General features: G+C 50.9%; 1 protein-coding gene, 1 long non-coding RNA gene, 1 other non-coding gene and 1 pseudogene across 6 annotated transcripts in view; 1 reads left to right on the top strand and 3 right to left on the bottom strand.

Moving 5' to 3' along the window:
• The window catches only part of PXN (paxillin), a 42868-nt gene that overhangs the window by 8425 nt on the left and 12726 nt on the right, over nt 1–21717 (top strand). Inside the window, exon 1 of one of the 4 annotated variants that reach the window (XM_039868310.1) lies at nt 20790–21072. The exons of 2 other annotated variants lie outside the window; for them this stretch is intronic. In XM_039868310.1, the coding sequence (XP_039724244.1) occupies nt 20805–21072 (268 nt within the window). In that variant the 5' untranslated portion in view covers nt 20790–20804. Of the gene's footprint in view, nt 1–20789; nt 21073–21717 lie in introns of those variants that run through there. One more of the 4 variants, XM_039868303.1, reaches the window with a different exon arrangement.
• Nucleotides 2829–2947, bottom strand: LOC120606869 (uncharacterized; annotated as a pseudogene).
• Nucleotides 4846–4964, bottom strand: LOC120606888 (5S ribosomal RNA). Its single transcript, XR_005654015.1, has one exon. It is a non-coding gene; the product is annotated as a 5S ribosomal RNA (ribosomal RNA).
• Nucleotides 14145–19123, bottom strand: LOC120606783 (uncharacterized). Its single transcript, XR_005653988.1, has 2 exons — nt 15009–19123; nt 14145–14804 (listed from the first exon to the last, which is right to left on the bottom strand). It is a non-coding gene; the product is annotated as an uncharacterized LOC120606783 (long non-coding RNA).

Genomic DNA, 21717 nt, shown 5'->3' with positions numbered 1-21717 from the left:
CTCTCTGTGGTCACTTAATGAATATTTGAGGGTGGTTGCTGATTAAATGGATATGAACTGCGGACATCCACTGTGATGCTTTACTTTAAGCAAAGCACTTTCTCCGCTGGAGAATCTGAGCAAGAAAACGTCTCGGTTGCAGGTGGGTGGGAAGACTGCATGGTGCCCTGGAGAGAGTACAGGCTCCACCATCTGTCACTTCTGGGTCTGTATCAATGCTGCCTCTTGCTGACTGCGTGACCTCGGCAGGTCACCTTACACCCTGAGCCTCAGGCACATATCCTGAAATGCTTTAAAGTGTTCAATAAATGGTAACAATTATGATTATTATTTACTCTTGGAATACTCTACACATTGCTCTGGGGGTTTGGCTTTCCTCCTCACCTCTCCACTTTGGGAACCTGCTGCCTGTGTTTGCTTTGGCCTTGGTGGCGGGTGTCTAGTGTACTTGAGCCTGGTTGGCCGTTCACCTGGGCCTGGAAAGGAATCTGATTTTGGTTGTATCCCTGGAGAATGGGATTTGGGACTCTTCATGGCCCTGTGGGGTCAAGAGTGTTGGTGGCTCTGCTCTGCAGGTGCAATGGCCATACCCCAGTGCTGATGGTGTTAGCTGGGTTTTGGTTTTGAGATATTTCATTTCCCTTGAGCCTCTTTGGTGGCTTTGAAGGAGGAAGCGGCTAGGGGAAGAGGTCACCCAGTGGCTTGGTTTATACTAATCGCTCATCTAACACTAACATTAAAGCTGCCACAGAGAGCCACGCCAGGATCCGCTTCCAGTTCAGTGCTGGGCTTCTCCCAGAACCCTCAGGTCTCCTCTGGTCAAGGCAGGCCGTGAAGGCTGCTCCGTGACACTGGCGAAACCTCACAAGATGAGTCTAGGCCAGTGAGACTCTTGGTAGCAGTAGAGAAAGGGAGAGATTGGTTATCTGGACTGTGAACTATGGTTTTTGTCAGTTGAGTGGGCACACCCATTTGCTGGAAGCCCACCCCAGTGCTGGGCTGCCCTGCCACCTCTGTACCCTTTTAGGGGCACTCAGTCCGTTGGTTCAGCCCTGGGCCCTGTTGGGGTTTGAAGTGGCTCAGAGAGTCCCGGCCAGGCTTTTCCTCACTCTCTGTTGCCTGGAGCGTTCCTCTTCTATGTGTGGAAATGGGAGTGTCCCGTGGCCTGTACTTGGCTTCCTTTGGATTCTCCATCTCCTCTGTGGGCTCCTGGCTTGGTTGGCCCTCTGGGATGAGCTCTGGGAGTATCAGGTCGGGCTGGCTCCTTGAGGTCTGTGTGAAGGAGCGGATGTGGCACCTGGAACATTACACTGTGCCTTGGAGACCTAGCCTGGCAGCCCTTCTGGCCTCGCTTGGTCACATGCTGCTCATCTGAAAAGTCTTGTGTGCCCATGAGTAGCTGTGTGGTTTCCTCACCCTTCCTTACTAGCATCAGCCTAGCTGCAACTTTGGGACAGCTGTTAGGATGGCCGGGTGGCCTCATTTCTTCCCTGCCTCACCACCTCAGATGGCCTCTTCTGCTGTGTCCTGAACTTTCTAAGAATTCCTGCCCCTTCTCTCTCTTTGGAAGTCAGCACTTGAAGTCTTTTTGCCTCATCTGCTGAGATAGCCACATCGGAAACAAGCAGGGGTGGGAGTGGGGGGCGGGAAGAGGAGCATCACCTGGAGGTGGTTGTCATGGCTTCCTGTGGTCATTTCTGGTCATCTGTTTCCAAACATCCTGTTTGTGCCTCTAGAGCAGTGGGAACACTGACCTGGAGACAGCTGTCATCTGGCTGACCTCCACAGAGGCATGGGGACCAGGGCTGTTGTAGTTTACCTGCCCCCGGGACCCTTGGCTTGCTGTCATTGGCTATTGATGGCGTTGCTGGGTAGCAGCTCGTTTTGACATCATTTTCTTGGGCTTCTGCCCTTTCTCTTCTTCCTACTTCTGCTGGAGAGATTCTTCTTTGAATGTTCCGTTGGGTACGATCAGTCAACACTCCTTTCTCTGTGATTCTGTACAGATCTAGTCTTTCTTAGCCCTACGCTTCTAGAGCTTGAAGGAGACTTAGGGTGTCACCTACCTCTGTGAATGGTGGGGGGAGGGTCTCTGGCCATCACCTTCTTCAGTCAGCGATGCTCACTTTTTATTTGTTCATATATTGGGCAAATATTACAATTGCAAAAGGGGTTTTGTGGCTTTTAAGAAATTTAAAAATAAAAATGTGAGAACGTTTGGAAATCACTTACAAGGTTCAACTGGCTTGTTTTACAGATGGACGAACTGAGGCCCTCTGAGGAGAAAACACTTGCTTGGGACACTTACTAGCACAGCAGACCTGTGCTTTTAACTCTTTCTAGCCATTTTGGGGGAATGTCTGGGGTCCTAGTTTTCTTCATTTATAGAACTATACGTCTGCCACAATGTAGCCTTGAGCTTTTTTTTCCTCCTAGAGACTTTTATCATATCATTTTGTATCCGATATTGTTATTTGCTTTTGTTAAAGTTTGTATGTCAAAGAAGATACATGCTTATTGTAAGAATAAAAAAAAGGTACAAAGGTGAAAGTCTTTTATTTCTTTCCCCACAGGGGTAACTATTGTTAATAGTTTGGTATGTATCTTTTCCAACCATTTGCTATACATTTATAAATATATAGGCATGCAAACAATATACATACCCTTCATTGTTATTTTTTAATTAAGATGAAATTCACATAACATATAGTGAACATTTTTTTATTTTTTATTTTTTAAGGTGAGGCAACCCTTGGTTGACCTCACAGATTGCAAGGACCTTGTCAGTTTACAATCCCTGATTTATTTATTTATTTATTTACTTTTTATGCTTACAGCACCTAGTCTTCCTAGGTGGCCTCCCATCCAAGTACTAACCAGGCCCGACCCTGGTTAGCTTCTGAAATCAGACGAGATTGGGTTTATTCAGGATGGCATGGCTGTAGACACAATTAACCATTTTTAAGTGTACAATTCAAGTACACTTAATTTGTGTATTTGTGCAGCTGTTACCTCTATCTAGTCCCAGAACATTTCATCCCTAAGGAGTCCCCATACCCATTAGGCAGTCTCTTTCCCTTACCTCCTCCCCCAGCCCCTGGTAACCACCATTCTGCTTTCGGCATCTATAGATTCGCCTATTCTGGACATTTCATATAAATGGAATCATACAATACGTGGCCTTTTGTGATTGGCTTCTTTCACTTAGTATGTTGTTTTTTGAGGTTCACCCATGCTGTATCAATACTTCATTCCTTATTAATGGCCAAATAATATTTCATTGCGGGGATAGGCTACGTTCTGTTTATCCATTCATCTGTTGATGGACATTTGGGTGGTTTTCACCTTTTGGCTATTGTGAATAGTGCTGTTGTGAACATTAGTGTTCAGGTATTTATTTATTTGAACACCTGTTTTCAGTTATTTTGTGTTTATGTCTCTTCACTGTTTTAAAAGTTTATTTTTCTATATTATAAATGTTAAGAGGACACATTATGTTCATGTTCCTTTTAATATTTAACTTTTTTTTACTAATTATCAATGTTATACATGTTCATTGTAGGAAATTAGAAAACTACAGAGATATGGAGAGAAGGATATAATAAAAACTCTTAGAGACAATTATCCAGTCATAACCATAATTAATATTTTAATACATTTCTATAAAATCTTTTCAGTGCATATATGTTTACGTAATTGGAATATTACCAGCATTAATGTAATTTACCCTGTGCTAGGCACTGTTCCAAGTGCCATACTTGCATTACCTTAATTTTTTCTCAAAACAACCCTGTGAAGTGGGTATTATAGATACAGACACTAAAGCACAGAGAGAAGAAGTGACTTGCCTGAAGCGAGTTGCTGACAAGTGGCCAAGCTGGTGTTGGAATCCAGAGACTGCTTTAGTCCACTGTGCCATACAGCTCCTTTGACTCCCATTCTGATTGCCACTCAGCGATGCCACTGAGTGCCACTGGGAAGACCGGAGGGGAAGGGGACAGGTGGTGCGTGTGTTTGTGTATTTCCTGTGTGAGGATCCCAATGTGCTTGGGAGCATAGTAGTTGAGAAAGTGATCAACCAGCTGTGTGGGTACTGAACACTGCCCGCCCCCCCACCCAGATTTGTCAGAGACTGAAAGCCACTGGGAAGTGTGGCATGAGCTGATGTGCCTCCCCACTCTCTGGGCGGTGCGGGGTAGGGGGAGGTCTGTGTGGTCTAGCAAAAGGAAGGGAGCCTTTTTTGCACCACCCCCGGCCTCCTCTGCTTCAGTGAGCAAATGCCTGGGGTCCCTTGTGTTCCTCAGACTGGCACTCCATTGGTCCTCTCTGTCCTGCTATTCTTCACTTTCAGGTTATTCGCTTGTATCTTACTCTTGCTTTTTTTTTTTGAAAGGCTTTTCCTCAATTATTGAGCTTTCTCAATAAGAGAGTTGGAATCTCCAGCTACAATCATTGATTTTTCTTTTTAGTTCTGTCAATTTTGCTTAATCTAGTTTGAAGCTCTGTTATTGGGTGTATATACATTTAGAATACTATGTTTTGACCTTTTTATCATTGTGAAATGTCCCTCTTTATCTCTGGTGATATTCCTGTCCGGAATTCTACCTTGTCTGATTTTAACAGAACCACTCTCAATTTTCACAAGATGAGTGTTAGCATGGTCTGTTTTTCTCCATTGTTTTAACATACCAAACCGGTAGGAACTACTTATCTGTGTCTTTATATTTAAAGTGTTTCTTATAGACAGCATTTAGTGAATCTTGCATTTTTATCTAGTCTGGCAAGCTCTTCCTTTTAATTGGAATGTATAAACCTTTTAACATCATTTTCTTTTTTTTTTTTAAACGCCTACAGCACCTGGTATTCCTAGGTGGTCTCCCATCCAAGTACTAACCAGGCCCGACCCTGGTTAGCTTCCGAGATCAGACGAGATCGGGCATGTTCAGGGTGGCATGGCCATAGAGACCTTTTAATATTTAAAGTAATTATCAGTATGATTGGGTTTGTCTACCACGTTAAAATTTGTTTTCTGTTTGTACCATCTGTTCTTTATTCTTTTTTATTTTATTGCTTTCTTTTGGATTCATTGAATATTTTTTAGGATTCTATTTTATCTCCACTACTGGTTTATTTAGCTCTACTTCATTGGCTTACTTTTTTTAGTGGTTGCTGTATGAGTTACAGGTTTAACATCGCAGTCTCCCTTCAAATCATGTTATACTATTTCAGGTATAACGTGAGAATCTTATATTTCCATTCCCCCATCTGGTCCTTTGTATCATTGTTGTCATAAATTTTATGTCTACGTATATTATAAAACCCACACTGCATTATTAGTTTTTTTTTTTATTTACTCACAAATTTACTGTTTCAGGCCCTCTTTGTTCCTTTGTAAAAAGAGCCTTTTAAAGGCTAAAGAAATTAACAACAAATGTTTGCAAAACATTATTTTTTTTCCTTCCTCTCTCTTTTAGTTTCTCTTCCAAAAACTTGTCTTTCTCCTTCTTTCCCTGGCTACTTTTCCCTTGGAGCTTCCCTCAGCATCACTAATCTTCAGTGAATGCTTTGTGGTTCGGTTTGTCTCATCTGTGGCTTAGTCATGATAATCAATGATGCTATCAGCTGCTCCCAGCTACAGAGCCCCATGGCTGGTGTTGCTAACACATTCCAGTGGTGCATGGTTCAGAAAATCCGCACATTCCAGCTCACATCTCCTGCCTCCTCTGTCCCATGGGGAGAGTTGCGGCAGGATGAGATCGGCAGGACACTGGGGTTGCCATTCTCCCTGTTCCTTGTCTGGTTGTTCTTGGTAATGCTCCTCTTCCACCTGTTCCTCCATCACCCAGCCCAGGTCCTGACTCTGCCTGAGACCCAGACTCCTTCCCAGCTGCCTCGCTTCTGTGAATCTAGCTCACCTCACCAGCTTGCCCTTCCCCACCCACAGAGGAAGCCAGACAGGCCACACAGGGAGTTCACACCTTCAGTGCCCACAAGGGGCTGCTGTGCTGTGGCCACAGTCTTTTTTTTTAAGGGTAGCAGTGGTGCCTGCTGGGGAGGAGTGGTGGTAACTAGTTCACAGTGGAGGGGAATTTCCTGAGTTAGAAGTGTAGGGAGGGCTCGAGCTCTGTGTGCATGTGTTGCTCTTCTCATCGTGCTTTGCATATGGTGAGCACTTATGGAGACTAGAGGGGGCATGGACTGAAGTGGTAGGACAGATCTCTGTAGCATGTGGGCTTGGCAGGAGGTCATTCATTCATTTATTCAGTAGTCGTCCATGAAGCACCTCTCATGTGCTAGGCACTGCCCTATAGGAAAAGGTGAAGATCGATAATAAAGCTACACTCCCTGTCCTCGCTGAGCTGTCACAGGCTGGCTGGACACTTAGGCCCTTCGATAGTTCTGCCAGTTTGATAGGTTATCTCAGAGGAAGTACACAAAACTTTGGGAACTCAGAGGAGAGGGGTCTTGACTCGCAGAGAACGTGGTCCGGGAGGACTTCCTGGAGGAAACAGACCCTAAACGGACCCTCTGTTGAGTATTTATTTTAATCTTGACATGTAGAAAAAGCCCTAAACCTTCATCCTTTACATAGATAATACAATTTTCCTAATTAAGATCTGGGGTTCTCTTACAGAAGAGGCCTACACCATAAAAACTACACATTCCTTTTTTTGTCAGGTAGGCAAGGCAGATCTTTTTATTCTCACATTATGGAATAGGAAACTGATTGAGTCTCAAGGGATAAGAAATGATTTGGCCTCCTAAAGGAGAAAGGAGAGTGGTCTGGGCAGAGGGAACAGAAGTGCAAAGGCCTGGAGGAAGCTGCAGTGCGTGTGTGTAGTGTGTAAAGCGTGGAGAGAGAGAGAGAGAGAGAGAGAGGGAGCCAAAGTGAGAGCTGAAATGTTTCTAGAAATGAACACTGGCGTGATTTGGCACCCCTGTGTCCTCCGGGCTTGACTTTAAAACACCAACCTGGGGCCAGGAACAGTTGCTAGCCTTTGCTTCCTCAGTAGAATGACCTTTTGGGGTGGCCTTGGCATGACAGCTGAAGTGGGGCTGGCCTGTGGGTCTTCTGTTTTCCTCCAGTCAAATGTTGTGCTCTACCCTTGCAAACTCCTCTTGGGCTCAGCGGCTGGGGCCCTGGGCCAGTTCTGAAGGGCATTTTTACGAGAGTTTGGGGCCTGAGATTGCATCCTGGGCCCACCGGCTCCCAGAGTGAGCCCCGCTCCTTGTGTGGCAGGAAGGACCTGGTTTCTGTGATAATGGGCTTGGCCTAGCCCCTCTTCCTGAGAGGCTGTCGGGGGTTGGGCAGACTTCAGCCTCAAGATCGAGGGTGTGGACAGAGGGAGGAAACCTTTGGTGATCCTGGGCACTCTGAGAATTCCTGAAGCTGGCAGTGTGCAGTTCACAGCTCCCCCGAGGCTGGCCTGGGAGAACTGCTTGTTTTCAGAGGAAGAGCAGAGTGGCAAGCCTGTATCATTTCCCAAACCATTGCTTTCTGGGCCCCTGAGATAGTTGATGTGGCCAGGGGAAAAAAGGCAGGCCCTGGCGCAGGTTGCCCTGTGACTCTGCCTGACCTCCATCACTGTCCTTGTCACCCTGACCCTCCCATGCACCTTCTTTCCTGCTCCGCCTCCCGTTTCCTCTTCTGTCACCTGGTGGAACCTCCATCTTCCCGCTGGAAACATGGGGGAGGCATCCTGCACTCTTCCCTTTCTCCATAGCCACTCAGTTACCAGGTCTTGCTGATTTTACCTGTTTTTATTTTTAGAGCGTTGCGCCTGCTGGTCTTCCTCTGGCTGAGCCTCAGCACACACTGCCTGAGTAATCTAACCTGCAAGCCTGGTCCTGCCATTCTCGCCAAGAGCCTCCGGGTCTTTCAGGCCTTGCCCTGCGAGTCCAGCTTCTGCTGCAGACCCCTAGGCCTTGACTCCTCTCCCACCAAGCTGGGACTCTACCCTGAACTCCAGCCCCCTCTGTCTGCCAGCCCGCTGTGCACCTCTGCAGAGCTCTGTTCCTTCCTCTGCCCAGAAACCCCTCCTTTTCTCCACCCCGCCACCGCCCCATTACGACAATCTCCCACGGGTTAGCACTCTTGCACGGCAGTGGCATCGCTGGAGAGGAGTGTGTATGCTGCCTGGGTCAGCGCCCGGCAGGGCCCATTCCAGACATTTTGGTCACCTCGGATCGAGGCACAGATGGAGCTGCTTCAGCCCCAAGTGATCAGACTAGTTTTCAACAATAGTGAGTTGAGAGGTGCAGGGCGGCCACTGCCAGCTGTTGTCTTGGGCAATGGTTTCGCCTTTGCAGATTCCCAGCCCTCTGGGCCGTGAACATGATGAACCGTCTCCCTAAAGCAGTGCTGTAGGGACGTGTGCACATGATGCTTTGCGTGAAATTTCAGGTGGCTCATGCAGCCCTTAGGAGGTCATCTGTGGAGGCCAGGTTCCGCCCTCCACTGTAAGGTTGAGCTCTTTTGCTCTCAGCCTCTCTTGCTCTGGAAAGAGGGGTGAGGAATCCTTTTATCCACGGTGGGGAGCTGAACTGAGTCAGGAGAGGGCGGGGGCTGCGCAGCCAGGTTCAGGCTGCACTGAGCAGGTGGGCACTTGTCATGCCTAACACTTAGGCCTCTGGAGTAAGTCCAGGACGGCCCGTGTCAATGTCACCCCAAAGGCCGAACCCTCTGGCCGAGTTAGGAATTAGAGACCTCAGATGGGCACGTGCAGCAAGGACTACCCTGGCCCATCCCCGGACACCGTCCTCAGAGCTTGGATTGTCAGAGCAGATGGCACTGTGGGGCCTGCAGGTTGGCCTTTGGACCGGAGTCCTGGGAGGACCAGCAGTGCCCTTCCTCCCTTTGGCTTTGTGTACTGAGCTCCCCACATCCTGAGAACAGAGGCCTCTGGGTGTTCCCGCTTGGCAAGTCTTCGAACTTGGGGATGGCTTTGAAGCAGGGTAAAGAGATCGGTTTGGGTTGGGTCCTGCACAAGCCTGTCAGCTTTTTACCTAAGATCTCCTTGTGGGTAGAGACCAGTGATCCAGTCCAGGTGTGTTAGCAGATGGAGCTGGGAGCCAATGTGGCAGGATTGACACCTTGCAGAGCACTTTCTGTGCAGCTGCTTATGGCTTGTGCTGAGTATTCTTTTGCACCTGCTCTGGTGGGGCAGTCAGGGATGTCAGCTTTGTGGGCGGGACAGCCCCTTAGCCCCCGTCTGTCACCTGGTGTCATTCGGTGAGGTAGGCACTAATGATATGTGTGCTTGTGATATGCCAGGCCTGCTTTATGTTCATTATTTTACTTGTTCCTCCGAAGGACCTAAGCCAAGCTTGGGAATCTCACAGTGATGTTAGGGGCTGTTATTACACTGCTGTGTAGATGAGGGAACTGAGCTCAAAGAAGTATAGTACCAGCAAGCAGCAGATTGGGACTTGAACGCAAGTTCAGCTACAAAGCCCATGCTACATTATGCCGCAAACTCATACCTGCTGAGGCTGAGCAGGTGTTGTGAATGGATAAAGTAGGTCAAAAAAGAAAGGGACCTAGATTTTAGGCTATAGCCAGCAGTTACCCTGCAGCGGAGTAGACCAGTGTTACTAGCTCTTCTGACTGCTCTTGGGAAGCCAGAAATCCTGGCTTTCATGTGCAGTCTCTTGATTTCTTTAGAAACCTAACTCAGATTTCTAAAAAAAGCACATGTGGGGGATACGGTTCAACCTGCAGGCCTTGGACCAGTGACCTCTGTTATGTTCTCTCTTGCCTCCCTTGACCCCACTTCCCCCAGTCCTGCTGCCTCTAGGATCCCCTCTGGAAGGAGAAGAATCAGAGGTCATTGCCGAAAGAGATCTTTGTAGATATGTCTGGGCCATTCCTTAGCCATGTACAATTCCTGTTTCACCAAAAACATTGGTAGGCATGGGAAGGTAAGGAACTGTAGAATCGGGCAGAAGAAAGAATAAAATGTGCACTAGGCCATTCAAGCTCACAGGCCTGAGCGGTCTGGGTCTGAGCAGTCTGGGCTCAGCCACCAGGTCCCGGGGGCGCCCCTAGCGACTGCTAGTACTTCCTGCACTCTGCCACTCCACACTGAGCTGCCCTTGGCTCTAAGGGTGGTACGGCCCGTGGGAGGATCTGGACACTAGGAGATAGTGCTGTGGCTGTTCATTGTGCCTGCATTTTGAAATTTGTCCCTCTTAGTTGGAAACGGGAGTCATTGTTCATAGTCAATGAGATTTGATTCCTCTCATCCCAGCTCCTACCTCACCTAGGTGTGGGGTAAGACAGCGGAGTGGAGCCAGGCACCCCCTTTTGCTTGCAGGCAACCCATCCCAAGGGACTATGCCCACAGAGGAGGACATCGCAGTTTGGGGCACAGAAAGGAAGAGCATAGGGTTCAGCCTGCAGGCCTCGGACTGGTGACCTCTGTTATGTTCTCTGTTGCCTCCTTTAACCCCTTCTTCCCCCAGTCCTGCTGCCTCCTTTTAAAAAGGAGAAAGAAATGGTGTCAGAGAGGGCAGTAACGGGTGATGCTTGATTAGCTTTTTGACTTCCTTGGTGACCACTTCCTGTTTGGATGTAGAGACGGACAGGAGAGGCAGCAGCCCCAACTGGCAGGTTTGTTCAGGTCAGAGGTTGCCAAGTTAACCACGAGGCTCCCCGATTTTCTGTACAGTTGTTGGAGACCGAAGCACAGGATTTCTTGTCCCGTCTATCCTTGGGAAGTTTAGACCAGAAGCATCCAGGACAATTTTACCCCTTGGTGCCCAGCATAACGCCAGGCACAAAGCGGATTCTGTGAGTGCAGAGTGATGGGGTTCAATGCTGCTGACTTATACTGGCCTGCCCACCCCCTCCACCCCCCGCCCCGATGGCCCTCCTCCTTGGCCCCTCAGAGTGAGAAAGTATTCCCTGCAAACTCTGCAGAACCTGGCGTCCAGTGGAAGTCACCCAAATCCCCCCGTCAGAGCTCTGCTTCTATTAGAAGACAGTCCCCATGGTACTGTTCAAAGTCCAACTTCCAAACAGACTTTTGGAATACTCTCCATGTGTGCACATCAGGGACTTCCTGTGAGATGATTTCAGCATTATAGCTGAGGACTGCTCTTGCCATATGTCCTGGCTCTGCCGGGGGGATGCCCAGAGTCCCAGAGTGTCTCCTCTAATAAAATCCAAATCAGGGCTGAGGTAGTCTCATCAGTCTCCTGGTGTAACCAGCTGGGCATGGCAGAGGGACGCCAGCCACACCACGCCACATCAAGGCAAGCCAAGCCAAGCCGGAGCCCAGGGACTCTCTCTAATGCATGAGCCCCGGGCCACAGACCATTGGTTCCGTTCTTCCAGGAGGCTTGCCATCTGCTTGGCTCTCTGCCTCAGCCCTGGGGTTGGTGGGCTTCTTGCAGGTAGACTTCAGGGTCTTATTTTAGTTCTCTTCCCATCCTGTCCTCTTCCTTGATGTCCCTCCACATGAGCCCTGCCAATGAGACCGACAGCCCAGAGGTCTCAGAGGATGCTTTTTGTTTCAGGAAAGTCTGTCTTTTCCCTCCTTTTTTTTCTTGTGGTTTCCCAGTATGACTCTGGTTAGCCGAGGCCATGAGGACTGTGGAACTCCATCTGCTCCCTCCCTGTCCAGGAAGAGGCTGATTTCCCTGTGAGGAGAGTCAGCAAGGATCTAGGCTTGTAGAGAAATGTGTGTCCTCAGGACAGTGGCTGGAGCATCCCTCCTGTGTAGATCAACGACCCCATCCAATCAGGGCCTCTGGTCAGACCATGCCCGCTGCCTGCCAGCATGGGGAACGAGCATGGGAAGCTTGCAAGGGACTGAGACAAGACTTGGGGCTCCTCTGTATATGACCGGCCCTCCCTAGACCATCCCCTTACTCAGGAGGTGTTGACAGTCACTCGTGACATCTACTTTCAAGTGGTGCAAGAACTTTGTCTTACCCAAAACTGAGCAGAGGGCTTTCAAAATCTGTGAGACCGAGGTCAGGGCTGGGTGGCATAGATGCCTCCAGGGAAGTGAAAGTGTCATTGAGGGCCGCCCGGGGCAGAGGGCAGCTGGCCTCGGCTCTTCCCTCTCCCATCTGCTCCACCTTCTCAGAGCTCTTGACTGTCTCAGGTAGTGGTTCCAACTCGTGTTCCACAGTGACATACCCTACGGACGACACTTGTGGTAGGTAAGGATCATGTACTGCCCATCCTTCTTGAGGGCACATCTGGGCTTCTGTGCACTTCCTAGCTCCTTTTCTCACTCAAGAAAGCATAGTGGAACACACATGAGTGGGGCCGATGGTCATGGGGTAATCTTGAACCTGCTTCAATCTGTTTTCTAAAATTAAAAGCAAATGAGTTGCAAATGTCAAGACTTTATGATTGTTAGCCAAGGACGGGTGGTGGCATACCTCACAGCTGATTGATCGCACATCAGGCCTCAGATTTTCTTTGTCCGTAGGCTGTTTAGTGTTTTCAGTGGAGCCCTGACTGCCTGTCTATCTCCTGATGATTCTCTTGCCTCCTCTGCTTGTTTCGAGGACACCAAAGAGCCACTGGTCTGTCTGTGCCCAGGCTCCTCCCTCATCCAGATAAGAAGGCTGCTTGGCAGTAAGTGAGGGTAGAGGTCAGTGCCTGACGCAGCCCTGTCTTGCATCATGCTGCTCAGGTGAGGCCGCTGGCTGCATGGCACAGGAGGGAAACACTCATGCAAGCCTGCCATCCAGCAACCAAGTATAGCCTTCTCTGAATTCTTGAGCTCCACGTGCCACCACCAGGGGCTCATCAGTGTGTCAGGACCCTGACTTGGGCTGAGGGTGAAGAAGAGAGGGAAGGGGGAAAGAGAAGAGAGAAGAACAAGGGCCCCTGTGGCCATAGTGGAACAGCACCCCAGCGGCCAGCCTTTTTGTATTGTCTAGTAACTCCCAGGACTTGTGCTTTGGAAACTGGAGAGTGGTGACAGGCAGAATGAGGCAGGGCTGCTGACAGCCTCTCCCTGTGGGGTGTCATGGAGAGAACATAGACGAGCTCTGCAGCCAGGCAGAGCTGTCCTCCTGGGGGACTCCGCCTGCCTGCAGAGTGCATTCATTGGACATCCCTGAGCCTCTTTGTCCTTATCTGTGAAATGGGGGTGTGAGGCGAGGATCCTAGTAGATGCTCAGGAAGGATTATTTCATTCTTCCTTCTCCTTGTCTGAGCTTTCTGGCCATGCAGCTCTGTCTTTGGGTCCCTTCCTAGCACTGTGCTGGGCTCGGAGCCTCAGTGGCAGGAGCAGAGGCTGCTCTCTCCTGGGCTTGCTCCTCTAGGAGGTCAGAGGCTGAGAGCTTCCGTGGAGTTTGGGTAGCTCCTTCTATTGTCTGAGTTCCAGGTTCAAAGCTACAGGGCTCTCAGACATCTGCGACTTCCTAGCAGGCAGTAGAGCTGGGTGGGGGTGGGGGGGCCCTGGAGCCTTGACATTTCTGTCTCTTGCCTCTGTCCTTGCTAGGGAGTGAGTTGGAGGCTTCTGGGCTCAGCTCATGTTCTCTGAGGAGGATTGGAATGAACCCGAGGCAGGGATGGGTGAGGTCAGTGGTTTTCTCAGCAAGGAGGCCTGAGTTAGTGACAGGCCTGTCACAGCTTCCAAGATTCCTGGCTGCAGTCCCTGGCTCCACCCCCTCCCCGTCCTGTGCTTAAGGGAGATGAAAATCAGTGATGTGGATTTATTTACCCAGTGTCTCCTCTGTGTCGCAGTGGGAGGGTAGAGGAGGCTCTCCCCAGCTGTCATGGTGGCATTTGCACACTTTTTCATTGATTACTCACTGTGCGCTCTATGAAGTGTCTGAGTAACTAAAGCCCAGAATGGTCCAGTAAATTGCCACCCAGGCTAGTGAGTGGTGGACTTGAACCCACCTGCCTTACTGCCTGGAGGCCTGTTCTTTCTACTCCGCCTCACAGCCATGCTGGCTGGAGTGTCAGTAGGGCATACAGCTAAATTACTGTCCCAGCTCCCAACACCACCAGAGCAGCCAAATCTGTGGTATGGACAGGGGTGGCTTTATGTGGGGACAGTGGTGGCTTTGTGGTGCTGCTTAAAATTGTTCACCAATATCCCCAAGTGCATGTGCAAAATGTCTCTAAGCCTGACTCCTTATCTTATAATCATTTGCATTTTGCATTTGACTCCATATTTTGCTTGTTTTAATTTAAGGCAATGGTTTAAATTACTTGCTCCTGAGTAAATCTGATCCTCAGAAGGTATTCTGGGTTTACCCTGAGGTCGTTTCTGTGCCTTTAGCCTCCTTCTGTCCCCTGGGGGTATGAATATCCCAGCAGAAAATTGGGGAGGGGGTACATTCAGTATTACAGATAAAGGCACACAGCTAGGAAAGGGAGGAAGGGGCCCAATTTAGTTGGAAAGTCAGGTTTCAGTGAGGGGGTGGAGGTGGGGAAGAAGTAAGGGCTAGTCTGGGGCCATATTCTGAGAAGCTCAAGACCAGAATGCCAACCCCAGGGTTTCTGATCTTATGAGAGCTGTCAGAGGCCAAGTATTATGACTCTTCCTTTTTCGGTTCATATCCAGTCACTGTAGGAGAGGCCACGAGGGTGTTCGTTCTGGGGATCTGGCAAGGGGGGAGGAGGTCCCTGTCTGCAGAGGGTTTGGAGTCTAGTGAGAGAGGCAAAAGTGACATGGACACACTCAAAAAAGGTGAGCTTCCAAGACATCAAGCTGCTGGTGTCTGCTTAGAGGGTTGGAGTCGGGAGAACCCAGAGCAGGATGCTGCAGGTGAGTTCGAGAAGGGGCTGAGCGTGGATTTGGATGCCCGTCCAAGTTGTTGGCTGCCTGTGATGAAAAGAAAGGGAGGAAAGTAATGGAGAGAGGCCCTGTGAAGGAAGAATTAATACAGCATGGTGACCAGGGAAATGCGAGAGCTAGAAACGGTGCTCTAGGAGCTATTATGGGTACTCTTGGAGAACTAGGAAAGGCAGGCAAGAGAGAGCTGAATTAGGGAAATGACCCAGCCGCCTGAGACCAGGAAGCACTGACCTGTTCTGTGGCCACCTAGTTGCTGTGTTCATTGGTCGGAACCTGACTGGCAAAGAATGGGTAACTAGTACTGCAAAATTCACAAACATTATGAAAAGACAGCTCATTCCTGGAACAGACAAACTTTTGAACTTTCTGTTTGGGTCTCTGTAGGGCGGATGACTCACTTCTGAGCCCCTCCTAACCTCTGTTGGTGATTAGCAGGGGTGAGAGGCCCAAGGAGCCGCCCTGCCTCCCGGAGCCCAAATTACAGAAATGGATTGGGTGGATTTGTAAGTGTCGAGAAAATTTCCAGCACAGGAGTCTCCTGAGTTCCAGGCCGTCTGTCTTTTTGTATGTAAACCCATGCTTTACCCATTGAAGGAACTGTGGGATAGGCCTGGAGATGGGCCCTAGACTTGACCTTAAAAAGTCTGGAGTCTCTGGGTGACCTGAAGAGGTGGATGAAGTGTGACCAATGAAATGCGTCCACAGGGGAAGGGCGGAGCCTGCTGATCCTAGACCTCGGAGATGAGTTATTTACAAGAGAAAAGACGCTCAGCTGTCTGGCCAGCCTGGACCTGCTCCTGTGCCTGGCGGGGTGAAGGGGGTGGGTCGGAGGTGTGGGGAATAAACCTGGGTGTCTCCTTCCACTTGCTTTGGCTTATCCTCCTGGAGCCCCATCAGATGGGGAATGCCTGATCGGTGGGGCCCTGGCGAGTACCTGGTCCAGATGGGGCCTGGCACAGTTGGGCTTCTGCCTGGCATTCAGGGTGACCTCTGGAGTTGCCTTTCCACCTTCATTCTCTCAAGTCTCTGGTTACTTGTGCTCAGTGACCTTGGGCGCAAGCCAGGCACCCAATAAAGCGAACCTGCCGGCACACTGACTTTGTGTCAGCCCTGTAACGAAGGGCTCCTCAGCAGACAGGAAACCACCCTCCCACAGCCTGCGGGAAGCCCAGGGAAGGAACAGGCCACCTCCCGCCTCTCCCGGCAGCAGATTGGAAGACTCGGCCTCTCCCCTGGCTTCCTGTGTGTCACCCCCAGCCCACACTTCCTTCAGGGCCGTGAGAGTAGAATGGCAGTTCCTGTTGAGTGAGGCATGAGTCAGCCAAGGAGAATGGTGGCTGAATCTTCATAACCTCCAGGCACGGTTATTAAATATTTAAGTGACACTACAGTATTGATCGGTTCTCATCCAGCCCCTTAGGGAAAGCAGTTCCTGTCTGGGATTCATATAATAGCAGTATCTTGGATTTAGACAAACTCTGAAGAGGTTAAGGGAGCTTATAAATCTCACCTGAAATTCTCTCCTCAGAGCTTGCTACCAGAAATGGGTATAAATTGGGTTCTGCCCACTCTGTAGATAGAGAAGACAGCCCAGAAAGGTGGTACAGCCCATTGACAGGCACCCAGCGTGCTGGGCCTGGAATCACAGCCTCCTGGCTGCCGCTCAGACTGGCCGTTCTGTCTGCCCACTGCTCCTTCCCCATCTTCCTTCTCTATACAGGCCCTCTGTTAATCAGCCATTCATTGTAGCTGCTGGGGACATGGCATCTAGCAAGACAAGGTCCGTGCTCTCTAGAGCTGAGTTCTTGGAGAGGAGACAGTCAGTTGACAAGAACCCAAATTGGCAGGGAAGGCCCCTCTAGGAGATTGACTTCCTAGTCAGTGTCCGGGCCCCAGGTCCCCGGGCTGGGTGGGGGCAGAGCAGATCTGGCCTAATTGTGGATCAGCCCTTACTGGTCACAGTTCTGCCTTTCCTTCCAGGACAGTTATCAGGATAAATATACCCAGCTCCCCATTCCTGGGGAGTTACTCACCGAGCAAAAGTACCCCCACTGCTGCGGATTAGATTACCTCTGCTCTAACTGCTCATGAGCTCAAGGCTGGGGGAGGGGGAGACCCGCCTTTCCTTTCTGCTCTCCTTCCTAATCTGGAAGAGTTTCAGCAAAGGGGCTGAGATGAGACCATCCGCAGGCGCTGGTCCTGCTGTTTACGTAGCTCCTTTCTTGGGAAGGGCCCAGGCCCGCTCACTGCTTATGTCCCTGAGCTCAGGCAGCCATAAGGAGACTGGGTAGCTTCTCCTCTGACACTCAGAGGCCACCAAGGCCCAGCAGGTGCTCAACGGGGGTGGAGGGTACGGTGAACCTTTGCCCAGAGTTCTGAGTCCAGCAGGATAGATAGGCCATTAAGGCTGGGCCTCTCCAGGGCCCGGGGGGAAGGGACTCGCTGGACTTGGTGCAGTCTCTGAAAGCCAGGGTCTCCTATTAACTGATAGGGATGGACAGCTGGCCCTGGGCTGCTGGGAAGGCCCTGTGCTCTGGCAGCCCCTTGTTGCCTGCCCTAGAGCTCTCAGGGAGATCTTTGCTGCTCCTTCCTTCTACTCGTCAGCTCCTAAGGAAACTGTGCCACCCCGTTTGGGGTGACGAGAGCTGAGTAAAACTGGCTTGCAGAAAGAAGGTGGGTGACCAGGTCTTGAAAATATCTTGCTCTTACTGTGGACCTCTCCTAGGCCTGTGGAGGTGGAACCTTCCTGATGGCCACAGGACCCCATCTCTTCTGGTTCTGCCTGGGGCTGTCGGATTGAGGAACGGTGAGGGGCCCAGCACTGGGGCGGGTACAGCAGTGTGCACTCTGGGACTCAATGATTTACGTTTCCTCATTGATAGAGACTGGAGAAGGCTTCTCCAGGGCAACTTTGTTTTTCCCAGAATGGTGCCCCTAACTGCTGGTCCAGGATTGCAGCATCCTTTGCCCGCAGGAGTGGGATAGGATGAGGAGGTGCTTTCTCTTTCCCTTCCAGGGCTAACCACCTCTCTGGGATGGAGCCCCCATTCGCTTAGTGACTCCCCCGTACTGAGCATGTGCTCTATTCCAGGGACTTGCTAAGCAAGCACTGTATATCCGTTTCTCATGTAATCTTTATTCCTGTGAGTAAGGGAGTGGGATTCCCATCTGACATACAAGGAAACCAAGGCACAAGAGCTGTCCAGCAGCGTGTGTGTGTGTGTGTGTGTGTGTGTGTGTGACACACCGAACCACTGAGCAGAATCTGTTGTGACTCAGAATCCCCCTGTGCCAGTTCTCACAGCTAGTGTGCTCAGAGGAAAGAATGTCCCTGGGTCTACCCGTCCCTCATACCCTCCCAGCACACTTGAGGGATCCTGGATGAGCCTTTATCTCTCTTGGCGTCTGTGCAGCTCTAGGCCTCTGGTCTTGACAGTCTTTATCATACTGAGAAGTGGCTGGGGCTTGGACAGAAGGAGGAAGCCAGTCTTATGAAAGAGCCCTGACTTGTTTTTATAGTCTAGTTGGGGGTGGAGGTGGAAAGGGTTCATTGATTCTCTTTAACTCACTGGGTGCCATGTGTCAGTGGGTCAGCCTAGGTCCCCAGGGCCACAGTCTTGGGGCCATCCTCTGCCTTGGGAGCATGGTGCTTTCTTCTCAATCCTGTGCCCCAGGGCTGGTTGGGCGCAGCTGCTGCATTGGCCCTGGAATGCGGGCAGACCGGCCCCTCGGCCCTCCGGCCCCTCCTTCCAGGGGGAGTGACTCCTGTGTCTTAACCTTCTCGGGGCTGCAGACCCGTTGGCTCCCACCTGGTCCTCAGGTTCGGTGGCTGGGGCCTGGGGAAGGCCGCCTCGTCTCTGCCTGGCCCCGGTGCACCGTGCCAGTCTAGCCGCCTGCCCGTGGGGATGGGGGGAGTCTCCCGGCCCAAACCCTCTGCTGCTCTGAGCGACCAGGCACGGCTGTGGGATGGGGACCAGGCTTTCACCCGTGGTGCGTCTGCGGAGGGAGCGTGCATCCTCTGGCAGCCAGGGCGTGCGTCTTGTGGGTCTCCGGAACTCCACGGGCTGTGTCACTCTTGGGTCACCTCTTCAAATGATAGTGATAGACACGGGCCAGAGACTTGATACCTAGGCCGCCTCATGCTCCTCCTCGTAGTCTGCTCTGTTTCTCCAGCTCAGTCGAGCTTCCTGGCACTGAAACTTACCCAGTGTGTCCGTGGCTGGGGGCTCCCGGTCTTCCCCGGCCCGAAATTCCGTGATTGCGCGAGGTCGCCTTCGGTTACTCCCCACGGCAGGGAGCTGGCGGGCCAATGGCGCCCTCTGGCGGGAACCTGCGGAAGGTCCACACCCCTTCATTGCCACGGTGTAGCTGAGTGGCTGTAACTTGCCTGTGGTGGGCTGGAGACTTCGCATTCAGCGCCCCCTCTCCCCTGTCCCTTCGCCCCCAGTTTGGAGAGGAACACCCCTTCCTCCACACACACGTTGGCTTGGAAGCCCCAGGGAGAGCTTCTTCCTTCTACAGCGTGACTGGGGCGGTCTTGGTGGCTCTGACTTGTCTGGAGGGTCTCAGGTCTGAAGAGATGCTGAAGAAGTTTTAGACCTTCCTTAGCCTGAATGAGCGAGCCTTGACTGCTTTCGAGACTGCTTCTGTGTTCCAGTGGGCCCGATATTCTCTGACACCTTTGGGGTGTGAGTAGAAGAAATCTCTGAGCCTGCCCCTAGGGTATTTAGAGCTGGGTGCCAGGCAGAGAATGTAGTTAAAAACTGGGGGACCCTTCCCCATAGGGCACTGCCTGCAAGTGGACTCTACTGTGCAGTCCTCCCTCTGCCACCTGTGTTTACTCAAGCAGAGGAGTTTGCTGACTTTGCAAGGAAACTTTGGCCTGTAATCACCATGCAGCCTTTGGGGAGGCAGCAGGCTTTTGCACCTGTAGGAATCTACCATGGTGCTCAGGTGTACTTTTTGGCTGCCTCCTATATTCCTGACTCTTCCCTGAGGCATTCGTGGAGGGTTTGGGGGGACAGTGACACTAAGCCCTGTCCAGTCAGAGAATAAAGAGTAAGAGTAGAGAGAGAAAGAAGCTACACCACAGACCCTGTGGCTCTGTGTGTTCTCGCCTTGGTTCCTCTCTCTTTCAGAAGTTTGAAAAACGATGTGCCTTCTCCTCGACATCCACGCACGTTTTACTTTGAATGTTAACTTTATTACTTTGCTTTTTCCTTAAAGGTCACTCTTTTCATGTCTTGCCCAGATTCTACCCATAGAAGAATTAGGAGAAGTCAGTACTTTGCATCCTACCCTGATTTCCTTGGAGGAAGATCTTTTTCTGAATTTCACAGAGCAAATAAGATCTGATGTTCGCAGCTTCCCGTGTATACTATAGCAACTGCTGTCCCCAGTAAACCACCCCAGTTGACCAAGGAAACTGAGGATCAGGGAGGCTAAATGATTTTCCGTGTGGCTGCGGATAATGGAGAGAGTGGCTGGGACTTCACCTCATCTCTGGCTTGACTCTAGAACTTGAAATCTTTTTTCCGTGTACTCCAGGACTGTGCTTTTCAACTAGCAGATGTATCCGTGTTGAAAGGGCCCATTGAAATCATAAACCAGAAGCTAGTCCTTAAACCAGTAAGCTAGACTTAGTCAGGTCATGAGTGACGGAGGAGGGTGTTTGACACAGAGGGAACTGATGTCTCTGAGTTAGAAGTTTTGACAGGGAAGGTTAACCATCTGTCTTCTACTGAGTGGGGCCAAAGAGACCCAAGTTCAGATCCAAGCTGTGTCACTTCAGCCAGCTTTGGCAGTGTGGGGATGTGACTCTGCTTCTGAGCCTCAGTTTTACCATCTGTGCTCACTAGTGAGGGAGGTGACACAGGTGAAGCTCCTGGCATGTGGCCAGTTTTCAAGCATGGCAGCTGCTCCTGTTACCCCTCTGGGGTTGTACCTATTGCCTGCTCCAGGGAGCCCAGCTGGTTCTGCCCGTGATAGAGAAGAGACCCTGCCCTTAATGGACTGGGCCTGGAGGAAATGAGGACTCTGCATGAAGCCAAGGCAGAGGTGTGGCCATGGAAAGGCCACTGGGATTGGCTTTGGACACTGGTTCCTTTTCTGCTGTTACCTAGACACATACTGACTCCCTCTAGTTCCGGTTTGCTAAAGACAGGAAGCCAGACCTCTTCCAAAGGACCTGGAGGGGGAGTAGGAGCTGACCTTCCTCAGAAGTCAGGGGACTTGCGCGGGGCCACGGAGCTCGGGGTCCTGGACCTTGGAACAAGCTTTCCCTCTGAACAGCTGGGTAGGAGCTGGGGGTAGGTGTTGCTGGTCTTGGGGGAACTGGCAGCTGGGAGAAGGTGTGAGCCCACAGAAGAAGGCCCTGGTGAGGGCCTTGCTTCACTCTCATTTCCTCTGAGCAGGGGTGGGGTTGGGGACAGGACTGCAAGGAAAGATCGGACTGGCTGCCCTCAGAGCTTGGGCCCCATCATTCAGGCAGTTGTACCATTTAAATGTGGCATCATCTTGGGATCACAGCAGCCCTTTGCAGGCCAGATTTTTGGGGTTTGGGGCTTCTGAAGAGTCAGACTGTCCTGTAATTCACTGGCTTTGTGATCTAGAGCAAGTCCCACCACCTCTCAAAGCTTGTTCCATCTGTAAAGGAAGGATCAGAATTCCATCTCATAGGGTAGGAGGATTAATTGAGGCCATGAATGCAAAGTGCCCAGCACTGTGCCTGTCATTAGTAAATGGCAGTAAATTCAGTTACTGCTTTCTGATGATGACTATTCCAAGGGCTAGGGACTGAGCCCCCGGCAGGTTAGCAGGGAGGTGAGAGTGAGCAAGTCCATGAGCATGACAGGAATGAGGGTGTGGCATGTGGGGCCAGGCTCTCTGGGCTATGAGGCTGGTGAGGGTCCCAGGAGGGGAGGGATGAAGTGGGGAGGAG

The sequence above is a fragment of the Pteropus medius genome, unplaced genomic scaffold (assembly GCF_902729225.1).
Source record: "Pteropus medius unplaced genomic scaffold, Ma_sr-lr_union100, whole genome shotgun sequence".
NCBI classification, from domain to species: domain Eukaryota; kingdom Metazoa; phylum Chordata; class Mammalia; order Chiroptera; family Pteropodidae; genus Pteropus; species Pteropus medius.
The sequence above is the reverse complement of the archived record's forward strand: the minus strand, read 5'-3'. Positions and strand labels throughout refer to the sequence as shown.